Raw genomic sequence first — 20,390 nt, 5'->3', positions numbered from 1 at the left:
CTTAAAAGCAGTCGGAAAACCACGGTTCAGGACAGACGTAAAGCTGACCGTGAGTCCGGGGCATGTTCCACCCAAATCTCAACTATTGCTTGGGAAAATGTTCCTCAATGACTGACTGATCAGGGTTACTCACGAAAACACTGAATAATAACTCACGCATGTATTGACGTCACAAACTCCGAAGATATGCAAAAAAGAGATGAGATATACGCACACTGAACTTCTGGTTATGAAAGGAAAGATATAAAGAAAAGAAAAGAAGAAAGATATTCGACGGAAATATGTGAGACAAAACAACGCGAATTCGAGTTCAACGCACTCAAGGAAACCGTTTGTCACGGCGAAGCGTGCGAAGCAAAATCATTATCATCGAACGGGCCCATCGTCAAGAAAATGCCATTCTTTGAAACGTTTTTCGATTCGAGGAAAAGAAACGACCATTTATCAGGCCAAAGAAAAGAAAGATAAGATGGGAGGAAAAAAAATCATTAATTGCCTCTTTTTTTTTTTTTGCATGAAACTTAACATCCTTTTAGAAGACAATTTTGTGGCTCCCCCTCCCCCTTTTATGTTTTAGGTGTCAGAGCCGATTTTTATTTTCCATTATTATTATTATTTGACGTTTTAGCCTTGAGGTCATTCACTCTCCGTAAAAATGCGTCCTCCATCACTGAACACGTTTCAAGTTCACACGACGCAAGAACACACAATATAAGAATTTAATTGAAATCTCCAAATGCAGGATAAACGAGAAAATAAAAAGACGGACGATCGATTATTTACGTATTTACAAGTCAAAAAAAAAAAAAAGACATCATGGCCATTTCTATTTTCCTATACAGAAAGCTTTGAAAGATTGATTGAAGAAAAAAGATTGACAACAATCTCTTCTTTTTTTCTTCCTCCGACGTGATCACGAACAATCTGAATGCTACAATTATTGATACCTGGTCGCGCACTAAAGCCCATTACACATGTTCAGGTTTGTCTCAACAGCAAAGCAAACACGAACATGTGCATAGCAGGTATGCTCGTGCAGGTAAACCCGAACATATGCAGCGGCTTTAACATGCCGAAGAGGTAATTTCATTTACATTATTCCACGTAATTATTAATATCGCATAAAGATATACGCGTATAGCACAGTAATAACTGAACGTCAGCTAATTAGGGGGGGGGGGGAGAGAAAGCCCGCACTTACGTATATGACATGGAAACAAATTTCTTGATTAACTGAATCTAAAACACTACATCCTATACGGAGATCCTTCCAGAGACTGACGTCTTTGATCGCATTTTTTTTCCTAAGCTGAATCAACAAGAACGATAAAAGCTTTACTGCGTCGGCCCGAACAACCTCACAACGCTACTTCACTTACTCAAATAAGATCACAACCGTCGATAGGGTAATCACTTCATGAATTTTTTTTTCTCCTATGGTAGCTAAATACGCTGAGAATTCTCAAATACCAAGAGAAACATGATGAAAAATCATAGAGGGTAAATTCTCTTGTCAAATGAGATTAGTTCGACCCCATAACATTTGAAAGATCTCATAGCTTTCAACATGGTCAGAAAGCATCAAAGGCCATGCTGTAGTAAAAATATTAAAAATGTTATTTAGTCATTGATTTGTTTCAAGCTTTTCACACACATTTTCTGCATCTTGCGCACATTTTAAAATAGCATATACTACAGTGAAATCCCGTGATAACGAACTCCAAGAGACCGGAGAAATCACTTTGTTATAACGAAATTTCGTTATAAAGGAATTCCAGGTTTTAGCGTTGTTTCTATGTAAACTTATCTGGGGAATTAGAAACGTGTTCGCAAAAACGAGATTTTTGTTATAACGGTATTCGACTGATATAACGGTAATCTAAGTATAAAATCATTTGAAAGATCACAATCTTTGTATTACAATCGGAAATCAAACATATAATCCTATATCTCATATTAAATCTTAATTCGAATATAAAAATCCTAAATCGCATATTGAAATCAATAATGCATCAAGTATAAAATTCATATTAGGTTTCATTATATGGAAAAGCGTATTAATGTTCACGGTCTCGGTCTAGTACGAAGGTCACACTGAAAATTTTTACCAGTCATCCACAAGATGACGTCATAAACCAGGTTACCAAATTTTTTTGGTTCCATCGCCCCCTTCTTCAGAATTTTTTTTCTCTCATCGCCCCCGAATCAAGCGAACCCATGGGATCCTATTTTATACTCGTAGCTACCCTCATCCTCTGGACCGTTCCATCGCCCACCAAGGGGCGATATTGCCCACTTTGGGAAATACTATCATAAACTATCAAGCCGATATTTATGTAGGAACATGTTTTGTAAAGACAGCATTTTATCTGAGCTGCAGAAATCCAATTAGTAGTAGGGGGAAAAAATTGCAAACTAATGAGTCGTGAATTTCTATGATTTCACACGAAGAAAATTATGAAAATCTGAAAAAAAAAAAACCTTTTGATGGCATTGTACTTTTTAAAGCATTAATTGCAGATATGTACCATGGATTTGTACCATTACCAACGTGGATGACAAAGTATAGGAGATTATCAACCCCTTGCACTCGAGATGTGATTCTCAGTCACCACTTGATTTGATGCGGTAACTCGAGAGGTGACTCTCCATCACCACTCGGTTTGACGCGATAATTCGAGCGGTAACGACGTTTATTCAGGTTTGGTTTGGACAATATCGCTTCATGAGTATATTCAACAATACATGCGTATAAAACAACTGCCAATCTTAAGTCCAACTGTCAATGTATAGACTACTTGATGATAGAAAGGAGAAAAACAGTGATGAAGTAAGAGGTTTAAGGCAAAAAATCAGGGTAATAGATAGTGAATGTGAAAGCGACAGTGATTCCGAAGAAGAGACAGAAAATTCAGAATGGATAACTTGCACAGAATCCGAAGAAATACCGTAAAGAATACCGTTTGTATCCAGGGAAAGAGCCGCAGGACCACGAGTATCTTCACACATAAAAGAACCATTAGATTTTTTTGTTATTTATTTGAAGTATAAAGATATATAAAATGTTAAAATATAAAAGTTTCAAACGTTAAATTGTGTGTGAAATCATTTTAAGTTATCTGTAAGAAATTCACCAAATATGCGGAAAATCGTCTCGAGTCGCTGGTTCACCCGAGCGAAAAAGGCCTCGAGTGCAAAGAGTTGACTTGCTGAAGCTGCGGTATTCACAAACTTGCAAGCTAAGGCTATGTTTATCAATTAAAATCAAAATGTGATCTTCTAGGAGATTCACAAGACTCTGGGTACTCGACCATCCACAGTGCAAATAATTTCGCACCAACATTTAAAATTGCAGGCAATGTTGCGGATAGTACAAAAATGAAACACCTAGAATTTTCAAAAAATATTTGTCATTGATATTATTAATTACGTAACTTTCTTTTTCTTGCAACTTGATCGGTATTTTTCCAACGAAAAACGCCCGAAAATGAAAACTAGATTCAAGTTGGAAAACAACTAAGCGGCACCACTGATTGCAAGTTAAATGTGTCGATACATCTGCCGAAGGACGCACGGAAACGGGACGGCTGCGTATGATGTCTCGCCGTCCAACCTCGTTATGGCGGGGTTAGGCTGGAGAAATTTCTCAGAAGGAATTAAAAATCTGTTTTTAATACCCTTCAGGTTATGAAACCTGAATGTGGTTTATGCATACGATCCAGAACCATACAGCAATCGAAAATCTGAGCCATGAAAATGAACAGCCTCTTGCCAAATGTGATCAGATCTATATTCAAATTCTTTCTTTCAAAATCCTGCTGAAGTGGCCTGCTCCTGCATGACAAATCTCCGTTCTCTCAAATCAAAAGATACCTTCATCGCATTAACATGCTTTACGGAATATACACCGAAAACAATACACCGATAGGAAAAATCACCGAAAAACAGTTTGTCATTAGTGAGTGATTGAGCAAGTGCGTGAATGTATGAGCGAGTGATTTTAGCAAGGGAGTGAATGTGTGAGAGAGTGATTGAGCTAGTGAATGAATGAGCTAGTGAGTGAGTAACCGAATAAGTTGGTAAATGGGCGAGTGAGAGAGTGACCGAATGAGCTAGCGAATAAGCTAGTGAGTGAGTGAATGACTCATCATCATACAGTGAGTGATTAACCACATGAGTGAGAGAGGGTGAGCGAACGATTGAATGACTGTATGAGTGATCAAGTGAATGACCGAGGAGTGATGAGCGAGCTAGTGACGTTATGAGTGACAGAGTGAATGGGTAAGTGACACAGTGAGTAACCACATGAGTTACCGAGTGAGAAAGCGACCGTATGAGTGACTCATTCACTCGCTAACTTTCTCACTCGCTCAATTACACCCCGACTTACTTGATCACTCACGTCAATTTTTCGACGAATTGTTTGTTGGTAAATTTTCCAAGAGCAGAACTGTCAGTTCGGTGAATTGCGTGATGGAGAATTTTCCTTTTATTGAATGGCAAAGCGGTAGATTGTCGTCGGTGAATTTTCCGCACACGCATTAACATTATGCAGATCCAAAGGCAGAGGTAGACGAGATGAATGATATTTTTTGGCTGTCAATTAGGCTGTTTCAAAAGTTTTTCAGAAAGGATTTGTAAGAATATAAAAGTGCATTTATGCTAAGAGGAAGTACTTTGAAAAATGTAGAAGTTCATCTTGTTGAAATTAACAAGCTGGGTAAAAAAATTAGAACGTAAGCATAAAATGGACAAGAGGATAAGTAGTAATAAGAAGATAAGTAGGTAAGTATAAAATGGATCAGCTTCACGTTGTTGTAGGCTTGAAGTAAATCATAAATAATTTCAAAGATCATCCATCTCAGTTAAGTGACTTACGATTCATACATAACGATGATGGTACAAACGGCATACACTCCACCAATCTCGTTTCCAGAAGTTTTTTTTTATACATCCACTTAAACCGATCGAAACCATCCATTTATACCGGGTATCCCGTATCGATTCCTACGGTCGCTCGGACATGACCAGCCATAAATTCTGATCATAAATCAAGTGACCAAAGTAAAAGCGTAAACAAGCTGGCAAACTAGATTACGACATTGCCTTGAGCGTGGGCGATCGTTCGTGTAACTACAGTATCTCTTATAAGAGAAGGAGAAAAAAAAAAAGAAGCAATATTTGAACTTCTCCAGAAATTTTCCTAAGAGGAAAAAATAAAAAGGTCACGTGCCACACCCGTTTCAAGATTAATATTAATATTCACCAGCACATCACAAAGCACTTATTTTTCCTCTTGATATTAAACAACAATTTAGAAGAGAGAGATATTGCGAACAGTCACGGCTTGTGTGTAAGAAACCATCAAAGGAGACGTGAGTTCAAAGACTTTTCTTTTCTCCCGGAATAACGATGTCGAAAGTTCAGCTGTCCTGTCACTTTTTTTTTTTCGACACCAGCTGACTGCAACCAGTTAAGCAGACATTTCTCTTTAAAATGACTGACAAAGCTATTCTCAATAATGAGTAACAAATTAATACAAAAGGCCGAACATAAACAATCGGCTTCTTCTAACACTCCCCACATTAATTTCCATGAATATCATTAAACTTAAGGAATTAACAAGGCTAAATTATACAATTTCATTTTCTTGATCGACAGCTTGGGAATTATATAAAGTCACGTAATTTCAAACAGCCACACCTTCAAACACAAAACAAGAGGTATATATATAGGCCAGCAATCACTAGTTTCTCGTAAGTTTATGAAACATTGCGACTTACGCACGTATGTAATAAGTGGCAAGTTCGGGTCAGAAACGTATTTGTATAGGTTTACAATGAAGCAAAACAAAATTCTTATTAGCTATTTAACACGTTTATATGTATGTACAGTGTGATTATAATTAAAGTTCCCGTACTCTGAGTAGTGTTTCCTCAAAAACTGCTTGTCCGATTACAGTCAAATTTTTAGGATATCTTGAGACCATGGATGAGAAATTTATGAAGCAAAAAAAAAGTTCGATTTTCGAACACCTGGTGAAAAAGTGGAGCTTGTTATAGCATTTTACATTTTTCCATGTAGCAAATATACCATGTTTCAATGGAATGCTTCTATATAGGTCTGAGTAGTTTCAGTATGCTCACACTACTCCGATCTATATAGCGCGAGTTTTGGAGGACGTATTCCATTGAAACTTGGTATATACCCTATATGGTCCATGGGAAAAAGGTAAATTTAATTTTTAAAAAAAACCGTCATTTTTTACCTGGTGGTCGAAAATTGAACATTTTTTTTTTAATTATTATTTCATAAATCACTCTCCTATAGTCTCATTAAGATATCCTAGAAATTTGGCTGCATTCGGATAAGCAGTTATTGAGAAAAACTACGCAGAGTACACGAAAACTAATTATAATCACCCTGTGTATTTGAAAAACGCATACCCCGTGCCGTGCTAATCATGTCTGTACATTAGAATCCCGCTGATACGAAAAGCAAAATACACTGGGATCTCCCTAGCCCAGGAGTTCTCAAGAGTTTCTTTGGAAAACCTTTGTCGGGTCCGTCGCGTCGCAGCGCCCCTGATGAATGTTGGCGTCACACCAGGGCGCCGCAGAGCACAGTTTTAAGAACCCTTTCCCTAACCAGTTGGCACATAGCTGATGTTATATGAGCTGAAATTTTGTCAAGAAGTCCCTCATGAACCCAAGGACAGTATTTTTGCGTAAGCATGAATGCGAGCCGATCTTCTATTAAAAAAAACAAAGCACCACAAAGCTCCACCATATATCTCCACAGAAAGCGTTAACGAAATTTTGACGCCCTCTTGCAACCACGGAAGTTCAGTCATCTGCGACTTTCATGTCGTTTATGAAAGACAGATGGCAGCCCTTCCCAAATGCCGCTGTGGAGGTCGAGTCGTTATAGTGTCGGACTAGCATCGCAAGGACCCGGGTTCGCGGGTCGGCTGAACCCCACCGCGGTCGGCTGAAATTGGTTTTTTTGTCTTTCCCAACTTCGAGGCTCGAATGCGAGCTGATCTCCCCGGTAGAAAGTCTCGCCAAAGAGAGCAATGGGCCTACAACGTTACAATTATTCAATCATTACACTTCACTCATAGACAGAAAAAAACTGACGGCAGATGGCAGCACTATACACATATATAACAAGCATTATACAAAAACAATCTTCACGTTAGTTTCGCAACACGTACATTCCCGTACGTACCAGTTCGTCAGAAATTCCTTAGACGAATGTGTACGAAGTGCATGTTTGGTTTAGTAGTTAAGTCAATTTAATTCTTCGTAGTTTTCACACACACACAAAAAAAAGGCCATCGAAGAAAGTTTAAAACTATATACGACCAGACGATAGAGAAAGAAAAAAAAAAGGAGAATAAAACCTTTGAATCGGTCGCTCTCCCGTGTCTGAGGTTTTAAGAGAATCCTTGAAAGGAGACTTTCCGTGGGTTCCCAGATATACTTTGGTTCTACGCCAGGAAAAATGAAAAAGGGTTTCTTTAAATCTCGTCTGCCTTCTCTTTATTTTCTTTTACCGAAAACTTTTTGAAAAGAGAAAGAAGGCCAGCTCAGCGGAAATAAGAAGATCGAGAAAAGAATTCAACTGGAGCATGACCAAACCCTGAGAGATTATCACCCTAAGTTTTCACACATCAATGGAATTCGCCAACGGGATTTGGAAAATAATAATAGCAGTTTGGAACAGTAACGTTTAGATTTATTTGGGCCAATATATCCGAGTCCATCTGTGCATGCATTGCATACATTCAAACCCCGGTTATAACTGAGTTATGACTAACGGTATCCAAAGTATCGGTACACGTTTTCGCCGGGGCAGGGTTGAGGTTTCTCTTTAAAAAGATACCGGTTTGAAATATAGTCAGACCTTGGCATAACGTCTACCACTTCCACCGTTACCACGGTTATAACGTTAGTTTAAAGCTGAGGTTCGTAACTTTTTTCAGCCGCGACCCAAAATACCTAACATGACCAACTTCGCGACATATGGCTATATTTCGGATATAAAAATGCAATGCTTAATAAACATTACTTATTAAAAATAAGGTTTGGTTTGATGTGCGACCCATAAGTTAAGAACCCCTGGTTTAAAATGTCCCACCAGCATAATTATGAAATCGGGCCAACTCGTTTATTAATCTCCCCGTCACTGAAATGATTTTTATTCAGCCTCCCCAGGAATGATTTCATATTGGGGTCTGAGTGTGGGCATCGAAAGAATATGGGTTCAAATACTCCACTGGCGGCACAGCGGTGGTCAGCTGAAGCCGGTTTTCAAGTTTAAGGCGGAAATGCGACCCTGTCCCTTAATCGCTATGAAATGGGGGGGGGGGATTCTCCACAGCGAGTGACAGACATTTGAAAAATTTCACGCATTACAACAGGGGTTCTTAACCCATTGTTTATAAAAGGAAAGCCGGGGGAACCTTGACACAATAATTTTCAGCACGTAATATAATGTAAAAACACTGAGTCAACTGTTACCTCATCCAAACTCAAGGACCCATGAAACCACTTCAAGAACCCTCTAAGGCACCTCCGGCCTGCGAGACAAATGTGGAACGCCAAGAGGTTCCATCCGGCCCAGCGAAAGATGTTACGGTAGAAAAGTATCAGTACACTCAACACGATAAATGCTTAGGCTGAAAACATTTTCTTCATAAAAATATGGGAAGTGAGGTTGCCAATTTAAGCTGAAAAATCGTAAAAGGCAAGTGAAGGTGCTAATTTCAGCCAAAAAGAATTTGTCAAATAAAATTGCTGATAACAGAAAAAAAAGTGTTAAAGGAAAGTAAAAAAGTATGAAATACAGCTAAAAAATCTCAAAGACAAGTTTAATTGCCTGACAAATTTTTGGCTGTATTTGACCAAAAAAATTACAACGGCCAGTAAAGATGTTAGGTTGCCTAGGTTGTGCATCTCTGTCCCTAGGATTTTGTGGACCTCTGGCTATAAGAACCCACTGAAAAAATCTACATACATTACGTGTAGGGTCAATAACTAATTCCAACACAAATACCTCTTCGTAGGTATAACTGTAAATTGCTTCGATGGCAATAGGACTGGAGCTGCGTGAAATGGTAATAATTGAGTTTCCACTGTACTGCTGCTATATTTAGTGAAACCTCACTACAACGATACGGGATATAACGATAAATCTTTCTTCAACGATATTTTTCCAGATCTTGTTTGGAATAGCCTATAGTCTAATGTTAAACTCCTCTCGATACAACGATGTCATTTACTACGATAAATCCCTCTATGCCGTAATTTTTGAGGAGATTTCAAAACTGCTATAACGATATTTTTTTATATTTCGTCCAATCCTTGCCTTCAATATATTTTTAAATTGCTCATCAGTTTTTGTTCTTTCGAGGGTGTTTAATAACATCAACTTTTCGCACTATCTATCCTCTAAAAGTGTTAATGAAGCTGCCGTGAAGCTACTTTCTGTTCAGCAAAGTGTTATCCGATAAACTACTTTACAGGGTAAAACAACCGACAGAATTTTCATTCATCACGTAATCAATCGATTACAATTTTTTGCAGTGAAAAAGCACTCAAAAATTCATTTGTTGAGATTAATCAACAACGCTAATTAAGAGATGCCAACAACAGCATCAATTTGGCTGCGTCAGATGATAATGCTACCTTTCGATATAACGATAACTTCTCTAAAACGATATTTTTCTTGGTCAGCAGAGTATCGTTATATCGAGGTTTCATTGTCTGTACATGCATGCATACGATGTTGTTTTGTTACGATGTCCCGATAAATGAATGCTTTAATAATATCAAGGATATAGTTACCAATATCCTAAAACATTCTGAATCTACAAACTTTTTACAGAAAACGAAAACGAAGTTCCACGAAGACCTTTGATTCAATCTCATTACGCATTCGGGAGCTCTTGGAATCACAGGCATTTGCCTGATCTTCTCTTCGACCTTCTCCGAAAAGACACGGGAGATGAATAAAACATTACCCCGAACTTTTACTAGTGAAGGGTTGGATCCGCGACACGAGATGGATGACCAGAGCTTTACCGAGATCGATGGTGGCCGCCATGTCGACGTATGTAGATGCAGTTCTATCCGTTTCATCGATCATTTCCAGAACAAAGAATTAAAAAGTTACGCTCAAGAAAGATTACGCGGTAAATAATATCTTCATACCGCACAGGGGAAATGAGATGCGAGTTGCGGTCACGGGTAAATAACCAAACAAAACCGACGAACGACATAAACTAGGTTTATAATCAAAATCCTGAAATTACATCCGATGCTTAGGGGGAATTGCTATTTCGAAACGAATGATTGCATTTTCGGAGGAAGATATGGTAGCTTTATTGATCGGTAGCGATGCCGGTTTAGTTATAATTGGATACGACTTCCGATCAGAAATACTGCAAATTACAGAATATATCTCTGACGAAGAAATTTCATTACCATTTTTTTTCCCCGTGCAATACCTCAAGGATAATCTAATCCAATGAATGATACTGACATTGGCCCTCGAAATTTATCTTCCGTTAATTTCGACCGAAAGAAGACTAGATAGCTGAAATTAGTTTTCTGTGGTTTTTCAACATCAAGGTACAAATGCCGAATAGGTTCCACTCTTCTAAAAATATGTCGGCGCAGCGAACAGTAGAACCACAACATTAACAACTTATACTAAATATATATATATATATATTCACTCAATCGTTGTTGATTTCCCAGTTCCAATTCGAGCCGCTGTGTGGCTGCATGATCATAGTGAAGTACCTTCCACAGCGAGGACCTGGGTTCGAACCCCTCCGGTGGTATAATGGTTATCGGCTAAGTTAGTTTTCTGCGGTTCTCAACTTTGAGGCGCGAAATGCGAGCCAATCTCCCCGTTAAATAGTCCCGCCAGAGAAAGCAATAGGACTAGAAACTGTAAAAATACTCAATCATTACACTTCACTTCTGAAATATAGATGGCAGAACTGAAAAATAATACTATATACTGAAAATAACACTAGCTACGCACTAAAACTGTTAGGTACGTATGTACACTTCCGACACAACTCATTCGGTAATAAAATACCCATGGATAGACCGAACCATTGTTTAGATAGACAGCTGAATCTGCTGAAACTTCGCATACGATGAGACACGGCCCTGGTTATAACTATGATAACGAACTATTTTTTAGGTTTTTAAGCCGTGGTTCAAAGTGAAATGAGCAGATGTTTCGTCACAGACATATTTGATGGACATCAATAACCACAAATTTAAATAAGGATAATCCTTTCGCTTGATTGGTATGTTTTAATCGGCATTGACGACATATCTCGCCTACTTAAAAGGCCTTATTTTTAAGCATTGTGTGACAAGCCCGGATATTTTGTAAAGTTTATTTCTGAATGAAACACTTTTGTCTACACCTCTTACTTTGCACCTGCTGAAAATCGACAGAAAGCTTACTTAATTAAAAAAAGCTATGAAATTTTATAGGGGGTTTAGTGATTTCTACTATGCCTGCTTCAAGTGCTAATATTATTTCAAGTTATTTTACAGTGATGTACCCAATTCGCATACGAAAAGTCTGGCTGATCATTCCAACACTTAAAAGTACAAGTCACCCATCTGTTGACTATGAAATGTGCTCAAACAGTAAATGCGAATGATAATAATCCTTGAACGCAATTCGAACGAAGACTGAAAATAAGAAATCGCGCAAATTACGTATACATATGTAGTGCGTCTGAAGCTTGTCAGAGATCACAGAGTCTGCGGACTCGACTTCGGGAACCAGCGTAAAATTCTATTGAAGGTAAAAGTTTTTAGGAGAAACATGTACGAGCAGTAAGCTAACTACCGTCTGACGAGTTTAAAATGTAAATAAACCAGTTGGGGGGTTCCCAACCTTTTTTTCCTTCCCGCACCCACAGAGCAATGCCACTTACCTTCCTGCAACCCCTTGGATAATACGTTTTTCATCTGTTAAAAAATTAGGGGGTTTTCTGCAATTCATTACATTAATTATCCAATAATTTATTTCTATGAATTCTTTTACTTTAGCTTTTTTTTCCCATGAACTAAAAAAAAAGGTTTTTTTCACATTTTTTTGAGATTTGTAAGAAAAGATTCATTGCATAGTAGTAGTTCTTCACTTATTGATTTCAGCCGCAACAACTATAAATTAATGTTTCCTTCACACTTGACTGAATTTTTTGACGTTTTTCCTGAGTCACGTGTATTCACCACAGTATCAAGTCTAACCACAACATGCTAACAACACGCGGTACCAATGTAAACAAACAAACCATAAAATAGTTTAAGTGAATGGTATTTTTTCTCAACCTGAGATAGAAAACAACTTCGATCGCTAATCGAAAAAAACTTTTACAAAGCAAAACTCGTATGATACATTTCTATCTTAATAAAAATTATAACAATGAGGCGGCACAGTATTGGAAGGATTCCTTTCTTTTTTTCATTAATTTAAAAAAATTCAATTTTTAACATCATTTTAATTTTCCTGAATAATCAATCAACATGTTGCAATTCTTTTTTTCCATCTCTCATCCCCAAAAACTCTCTACCGTACCCCTAGGGGAGCGTGCACCCCCCCCCCCCCGGTTGGGAACCACCGAACTAGATGCAAACGCGCACACTCTAAAATTAATTCATGTATTTTCTGAACTTGGTCTTCGAACATATATGATCTCACAAGCTGATAAAAACTCTTAAGCATTGCTTATTCTAACAAAGGAAACCTTCGCTATGAATCATCTTTAAAGGGGGAAGAAAAACATGAGCAACGACACAATGCTCACGCTCACCGACACCAAAAAGAAGCGTTATATGCAAATGAGAGTATAAAATATACGTCACCTGTAAGTTTCGACTTTGCAGACTGCTGCCATGGCTTTGTTTATAATTATATTTAGTTTTTCTTTCAAGAACGACGCCTATAGGAAAGACCCACTCTTTCCATTTGAGAAGACCAGTCCTTGAAGATTATTATATCCGGGGTATAAGCAGAGAAGGGGGAGAATTAAGAAAAATATATTACTAAATACCAAAACAAAATTTAAAACACATGGTGGGTGATAATATCCTTGAAATAAACGCACAGACGAAGCAAGTGGTGATGATGCCTCCCTGTCACATGACGCAAACGACCTCCAAAAAGATACCCACGTACACTACAAAAAGGCTTCGCAATAAACGAGAATTCGGGGGATTACTGTGCACAGAAAAGAAGTATATATAACGGTCTTATATGTATTGTTTTTTTCTTCTCTTCAAAACTCAAGATTGAGGCAGCGGCTGTCGCGACTCCCCGTAGCAGTGCCAACGCGACAGTTTATCTCTATTTAAGCTTATTTTAGTTTTATTTCATTTCAGGCTGGCAAAGGGAGAAGAGAAAATTAGTAAAGCAGTAGTTGTAGGATTTGTGTGAGAGCGGTGACTGGTGTACTGCTCAACACACACACATGCATTGGTCGAGTCAAATGCTTTCAGCTCCGCTTGGTTGATCAAGTAGGATCAATGGCATCCAAACTTATGGAATTCTCTTTTTTTTTTTCCTGAATGGAATAGTCCAGGAAATAAAAATGCACCTACATAATTTTACGGGGAGATGTCAAACCACCAATCCCCCCTCTTCGGTTTCGATATCCCAAAGAAACTTAGGACCTTTCCTTGAACTTTACTCAAAAAACATTAATAAATAACTTATCACCATTTTCAATAGTTACACGCTCATTTAGGGTTTTCTGTAACCAAAGAGCAGAAAAAAAGAGACCGATAAATGTATTTTAGATGACTTGGAATGGAAATTTAATCTAAAACTTTCTTTACCTTTATACCTTTCTACGAAACAAGATTAAGACCCAGGGATTCTCCCCCCACCCCTTGCCAGTAAAATGGAGGTTACGGACCGTTTTACAAAGTGATATTGGGTGTATATAGCAATTGAAAGTCTCCCATAGAGAGCAAGCAGATCTTCAACACGATACTTGCATAGCATGAAAATTCAAAAAGCATTTACTATTTCCACTTCAAAATATGGAAGAGAGATTAATGCACTAGTATAATACAAAAACAAGCATAGCTCTAACAACATAAATAAGTGTGGGCCATGCATAATACATTCAAAACACAAGTTCCAGCACATGTACTGTTAGCTATTCCTGAGAAAAATGTTCATGAGGGCATGTACAGTCAAGTAGTAGTAGTAGTTGAAATCAAGCCACCTTCGAATCGCCAAAGCGATTCCAGAACCTGAAAACATTGTATTTTTTCCTTGTAAAAATCAGATTCTTGGGGGAAAAATTGATTCTGATGGGAGGATTCAAACTGCTGCAACTATTTGAAATACCAAAACTCAAATACCAGATCACACGTTCTGGCATTTACCAATTTGTTACCAATTTCCCCCATAGAAATGTTTACATGGTAGGTATATGTACCTACAAATTAACTTTGAACTGTCAGATCCATTCTAGTACCTTCATATACTTTGTACTTTTTCTTGTAAAACTCAAATTCTTAACTTGAGAATATGAAAGACAGATGGCAGCTTCATTAAAACATGAAACACACACAATTTTGAACATTAATACGTTAAGGCTACTTACAAACTCAAAAAACATGTTCTCATTCGTTAGAAATTTTCTACAGGAATGTGTACAAGGTGCATGTACGGTTAAGTAGTGGAATATAGCAATTAAAACAATGAGGTAACTGTATTCTCTTGCAGATATAACCCCAAAATCTCCCCAAAGCCCTCTAAGGGATTCACGAATATCTTGTTAAGAACCCCCCGCTACATATATACGAAGTGCTCTAACCAGGTATCATGTTCAAAGCAACTTTGCTAATTGTTGTCCATGAGCTTTTATTCGGAACAACTACGTAACTCTCAATTAAGAGATGCCAGCTTTAACGGCTACTGTCAGAAGAAGTTTCAGGGCTTTAGACTCGTAGTCTAGGCAAAATTAAACTAACATTTTGTCTACTGTTGGGAGTAGACCAAACATTTGGTTAAATTTCATCTGGACTGTCTCTTATATGACCTGAAACTTTTTAGAACATTTATCTCATTTCATAATACAATACTGAATATCAATCTGTAAAGGGGTTCGTGGCCTTCATCTTGATATCACAAGAGGTCCATGAAACACAAAACACTTATAGCCCCTTGCCCTAAAAATTGGTTACCACCTGATGTAAATGATGATCCTAGACATGAAACATCATGATGTATGGCACAATCAATTAAAAAAAGACCAAGAAACTTATTTGATTGATCACCTCGTCATAAATTCAAATCATCAGAGATGCTGAATACATAGAACATTAAATTATGTAACCAATAGACTTATTGGTTTTATTTTTCAAGTTGTGTAAAAGATCTTTTATCAAACTTTTATAGTGTAATCCTGATCTGAGACCTATAAGTTTGAATGCTGGATCTGAAGGTGTGGTTAACTCGCTGGCCATGTTATTGAGAAATCTGCAATTTTTCAGTCATCCATGAAAATTATATCAAATGCAGGTGAAAAGTGCACTCATAGAAAAAGCATTTCCATGGAATGTTAGGCTCCACTGCACATGAATGATGAGCATGTTTTACTGTTAGTGACAGTACAAAGACATTGAGGCTTAACCAAAGCCAAAAAAATCCAGCTTTGGAATACATGCAATTCAAATCACTACTTAACCACACATGCACCTCGTCCACATTTCTCTGTAGAATTTATAACGAATTGGTATATGTTGTGAACCTAACATGAAGTTTGTTACAGTGTAATGTTTGTTATGTGTAGTGCTGCCATCAGTTTTTCTAACTATGGGTGGAGCGCAATGATTGAATAATTGTATCGTTGTACAATTATTCAATCATTGCATTCTATTCATTCAAATCGCTGCCAGATGTTACACAAGTCAGAATGTTGATACTATTGCACATGAAAACTTGCAGGAGTAAGTGAAAAACTTTGACCCAATTTTAAATTTATACATCACAAAGAACTAAGTTCACAAGTAGAAGAACATATCTGCCTGGATTCAGCCAATTTTCCGAATCTGTTGTAGAAGAGTATAGCCTAATCTAGCCCACTATATTCAAAAGCGGATATAAAAATAATAAATTTAAGAATAAATATAATGGATATAAGAATAAGAAGCTTAAAGCTTCATTGACCTATGCATTGAAGGAATTTATTTGCCATTGAAATTAAGGGGGGGGGGGAAGAAACCCATGCTTTTACATTGTGCAAGGGAATTTAATTCCTCATAGCAAGGGGGTTTCAACCTTTCAGACATTACGAGCTAAAAACAATTTTCATGGAGCCTAAGAGCAAATAAGTCATATTGCGATACAGCTGGACTCAGGCCTATGAATCAAACGGGGGGGGGGGGCCCTTATATTATTGGGGAATTTTATTTATAGAGATTATTTTTCCATAAAAAAATAATCTCGTAATTCTGAAATTCTAAATTCTTTTTTAATGGATTTTCATTACGTCTAAGAAATGTTTTTTTTTCATTAAAAACGAATCTTCCTCGACTCAAATATTTCTTTGAATAGTGATGGAAATCTTTGATAAATTATGAATTCTCATGAATTGCGAAATCAATTTTTCGACCAATTATGAAATCAATTCTCTCAATACATCCAAAACTATTTTTCTCATTATTTTTGAGATGCTTTTGAAAAGTAAATTGCCAGTTATTTCTTTCACAGATTTAGATACACATTTTCTGGAATTTTCATCTAGGAGTTTTTTTTTGTTCCTTCTCCTCCTAACCAGATCATGTTCCGCTGCTCTGTCTCAATGAAGAGATGTTATCAGGTGGTGGAAGAAGACCTGGGTGATGCTGGAAGCTGTGCATGTATGTGTGGTGAACCTAACATGGAGTTTGTTTCTGTGTAATGCTTATTATAGTACTGCCACCTGTCATCATTTTTTTCAAATTATGAGAAAAGTGTAATGATTCGTACCGCAGTAGGCATATTGTTCTCTGTAGTGAGTTTTTTTTAAGGGATATAGGGTTATATTTGTGCCTCAAAGTTGGGAACCACAGAAAACCAACTTAAGCCGACCACCACTGTGGCGATGGTTTGGTTAAAACCCAAGTCCTTGGAATGTGATTCCGTCACCATGACCACTAGACCACCACAGAGGCTGAGGTTTTCTCCAAGCATCTATGTGAATTCTGTAACTATGCAAGTCTTTTCGTTTTCGAGGCCACTGCAAAGAGCTTTAAGAGTCACATGTAGCTCATGGGCCATATATTGAGGACCCATCTCAACTATCAATCACTACATCACTGCATAGCAAACAATGCAAGATCTAAAGGTTATCTGTTCTCTCTATTTGGCTAAAATAAGTATCTTGACCACGTAAAAGTAATTAAAATTGTCATTTTGGAAATCTCTGGTCATGGGAATCTTACATTATTAAAATATAAATATTTTATTGAAAATATTTTTAAAAAAATGGCAATAAAAATGCATAAAAATTATTCAAGCATTCCTTCCAAAACAAAACCCACAGAGAAACCACACAAGTATTACTCGAAGTTCAATGTTTTGATATGATTGAGTAGCGAAATCTAAGTGGGGGAAAAAAAGACCATTCTTATTCAAGAGCATGTTTTTTGCTCTGTCTTCATTAAAGTTTCATTAATGAAGCAGGATAAAACCAGCCTTATTCTATTATGTATTTTCTAAAAGTAGAAAGGGACTTGATTAGAAAAGTGAAAAAGCAAAACAAATGCCCATGACAAATTAGAGGTGCTGATGGGGGAGAAAACATTGATTGTGTGAGGTTGTCAGAAAAACAATTTTATATGGAGAAAGAGAACAATGGCCTGAAAGCAGCATAAGATGCAGGAAAATTGCAGGCTGCAACAAGGGAAGGGCTGGAGGGTCTGGTGCCTTGGCTGCCAAGCCATTAACTGCCGACAAAATCTTACGATTCACTTCCCAGTGCCACCCTTTTTCGCTCACGGACATAGTGAAATGGCGCAATTTAGAGAAGAGCAGGGGAATAGTTTTTGAAATTTAAAAAACTTTTAGTATTAACCATTTCTGTATAATGCTTATATGTAGTTCTGCCATCTTCTGTCAATTTTGCTAACTATGAGTGAGGTGCAATGATTGAATAATTGTATCATTGTAGGCTTGTTGCTCTCTGTGGAGACGCTTTCGAATGGGGAGATTGGCTCACATTCGAGCCTCGAAGTTGAGAACCACAGAAAACAAACAGCACATTGATAACGAGAAAATATTCATCTGACTCACACTCACTCTCAGACATAGTTTTTTGAGGAAAAAAAGTTTTAAAACATGGTCATACACACATCTCAAGATAAAAACGCAGCTGAGTAACAAAAAAAAAAGAATGACCTACTCAAACACTCCAAGTGACAACTACAGATATTTAGTGCCACCCACAGAGCACAGTAACATCTCTAAGACATGGATAAGTCTCAAGCAAACCCCAGTTCAAGGCCAATTTATTGCATTTCAAAGCAGTGGCCATAGTTATACAGCTTGCAACACATTACAAAGGAAGAAATTTTGTAAAGACATGTAAATAACCTTTGACCACTTAACGCATACTCTGTAAGGCATATACATACAGTCTATCCTATTTATAACGTTCTCACTTAGAATGTTTTCCTGCTAAGTACAACCTGTTTTCATGTTCTCAACTCTAATGCTCATTAAGATTGCTCATTTAAAGCTTTTTCCTGCTTACGTTTTTTTATGAGTTTCTTGAAAAACGTTATAATTGGGATCCACCATAAAAGCCTGGGGCAGTTAAGGGTGCTAGGCTTACTCTTCATTCGTTGCAAATAACGGGTTGGAGGGCATCTAAGTTCAAATTTGTTTTCGGCTAAGCAAAAAAATAAATTTTTGTTCCAGTTGCAGTACTGCCCCCCCCCCCCCATCACTGTGAATCGCTCAACTATAGTATGCACGGTTAGTTCTCGTGCATCTTCACATTAAACATAAGAAACTTATGCAATAATATAGATATTGCCATGGCGACTGAGAAAATGGGGAATTGGTGTGTAAAAATTTCCATGAGCAATTACTGAATCAGAATTTGAAAATAACACAGTTTTAAGAATCTGTATATCAAATAATATGCCAACATATCAAGTCCCGGAAAAGTACAAAAAATTACTGTAAACACAGGAGGCCACTTTGGCTCCAAGGTCGTTGATTGTTCCAAAATGATAAAATAATGAAACATACAGTAGACTCTTCGTAATTCAGAAATGCACTAGTTCATCCTGACCAGTAATCAAACATTTTTGGTTGTTCGTTTTCTTCGAGCATAGAAGAAGAAAACATGTCCCTGCATCTGTGTGTGTAGGCGTTTATATTAATGGGCTTTTCCAATTGACTTCCAACAATCCGAAGATTTTTGTAATCTGGCACAGCCCTGATCTGATATGTGCCAGAGTATACAGTAATTAGAGTATGTTTTATCGTTTTGAGACAAAAGACCCTTAGGGCTAAAGTACTCTGTGTTTATAGCAATTATTTTTGATTGGTTTATCTTGGAGGGGGAAAAGTGTGGTCGAAAGAAATTTTGCTGGTGTCAAAATTTTTTTTGGTATTGATTAGACACCAGCATACAAAAAATACAGCAAAATGTACGGTTTCAGGAATACTGTGATGTTTTGCTCAAAAGACAACAATCTGTTTTTTAAAATCTGATAAATACAGTGGATGCCACTTATTGGAATAATGGATTATGTTAAGCTTTTGCGAAGTAGGGAAGGGACTAATATCATAACATGGGGAAAAATTGTTTATAGTTATCATGACTTTAATTACATATGCTATTTATTTTGTCGAAAGTTGTTTTTTGTAACATTTCGAAGCTAAGGTTTCACTAGACTTATTTTTGTTCTCCCTCAGTTATTGAGTTATTGTTATCAGTCTGCAAGACCATGTAGGACAGGGGTGCACAACCTCCTGCCTGTGGGCCAAATGTCCACCAAGGCGTTCCAGTAGAAAAGTATGAATACATACAATATGATAAATACCTAGGCTGACTATATTTCCTTCATGAAAATTCAGAAAATCGATATCCATGCTAGATATATTTATATGATATAGATGAGGTAATTAGTGATATTGGTGACATTTTTTTATGTATCACCTATTACAGCAAAAAATTATAAGTAAAGTTGATAATTAGAAGCAAAATTATAATCAAAGGCATACAAAGTTGCCAGTTACAGGCAAACTATTATCAAAGGCCTAAAAACAGAATGTTTTGCATTGCTCTGCAATGAGCCTTCTGCTGACTGGAAATATTCTGCAGTAAAAATTCCTGT

At 37.2% G+C, this 20,390-nt stretch overlaps 1 protein-coding gene across 4 annotated transcripts in view; it reads right to left on the bottom strand.

Annotated features, from left to right (window-relative positions):
- Positions 1 to 20,390, bottom strand: part of Evi5 (ecotropic viral integration site 5) — a 166,025-nt gene that overhangs the window by 41,881 nt on the left and 103,754 nt on the right. The window contains exon 1 of one of the 4 annotated variants that reach the window (XM_089231586.1): positions 12,909 to 13,199. The exons of 2 other annotated variants lie outside the window; for them this stretch is intronic. In XM_089231586.1, coding sequence (XP_089087712.1) covers positions 12,909 to 12,940 — 32 coding nt within the window. In that variant the 5' untranslated portion in view covers positions 12,941 to 13,199. Of the gene's footprint in view, positions 1 to 1,201; positions 1,283 to 12,908; positions 13,200 to 20,390 lie in introns of those variants that run through there. One more of the 4 variants, XM_089231588.1, reaches the window with a different exon arrangement.

This window comes from Pholcus phalangioides, unplaced genomic scaffold, assembly GCF_987345545.1.
Source record: "Pholcus phalangioides strain wild (caught in Gottingen) unplaced genomic scaffold, Ppha-v1.0 ptg000004l_1, whole genome shotgun sequence".
Classification (NCBI taxonomy): domain Eukaryota; kingdom Metazoa; phylum Arthropoda; class Arachnida; order Araneae; family Pholcidae; genus Pholcus; species Pholcus phalangioides.
Note: the sequence above shows the minus strand (reverse complement) of the source record. Positions and strands in the feature narration are given on the sequence as shown.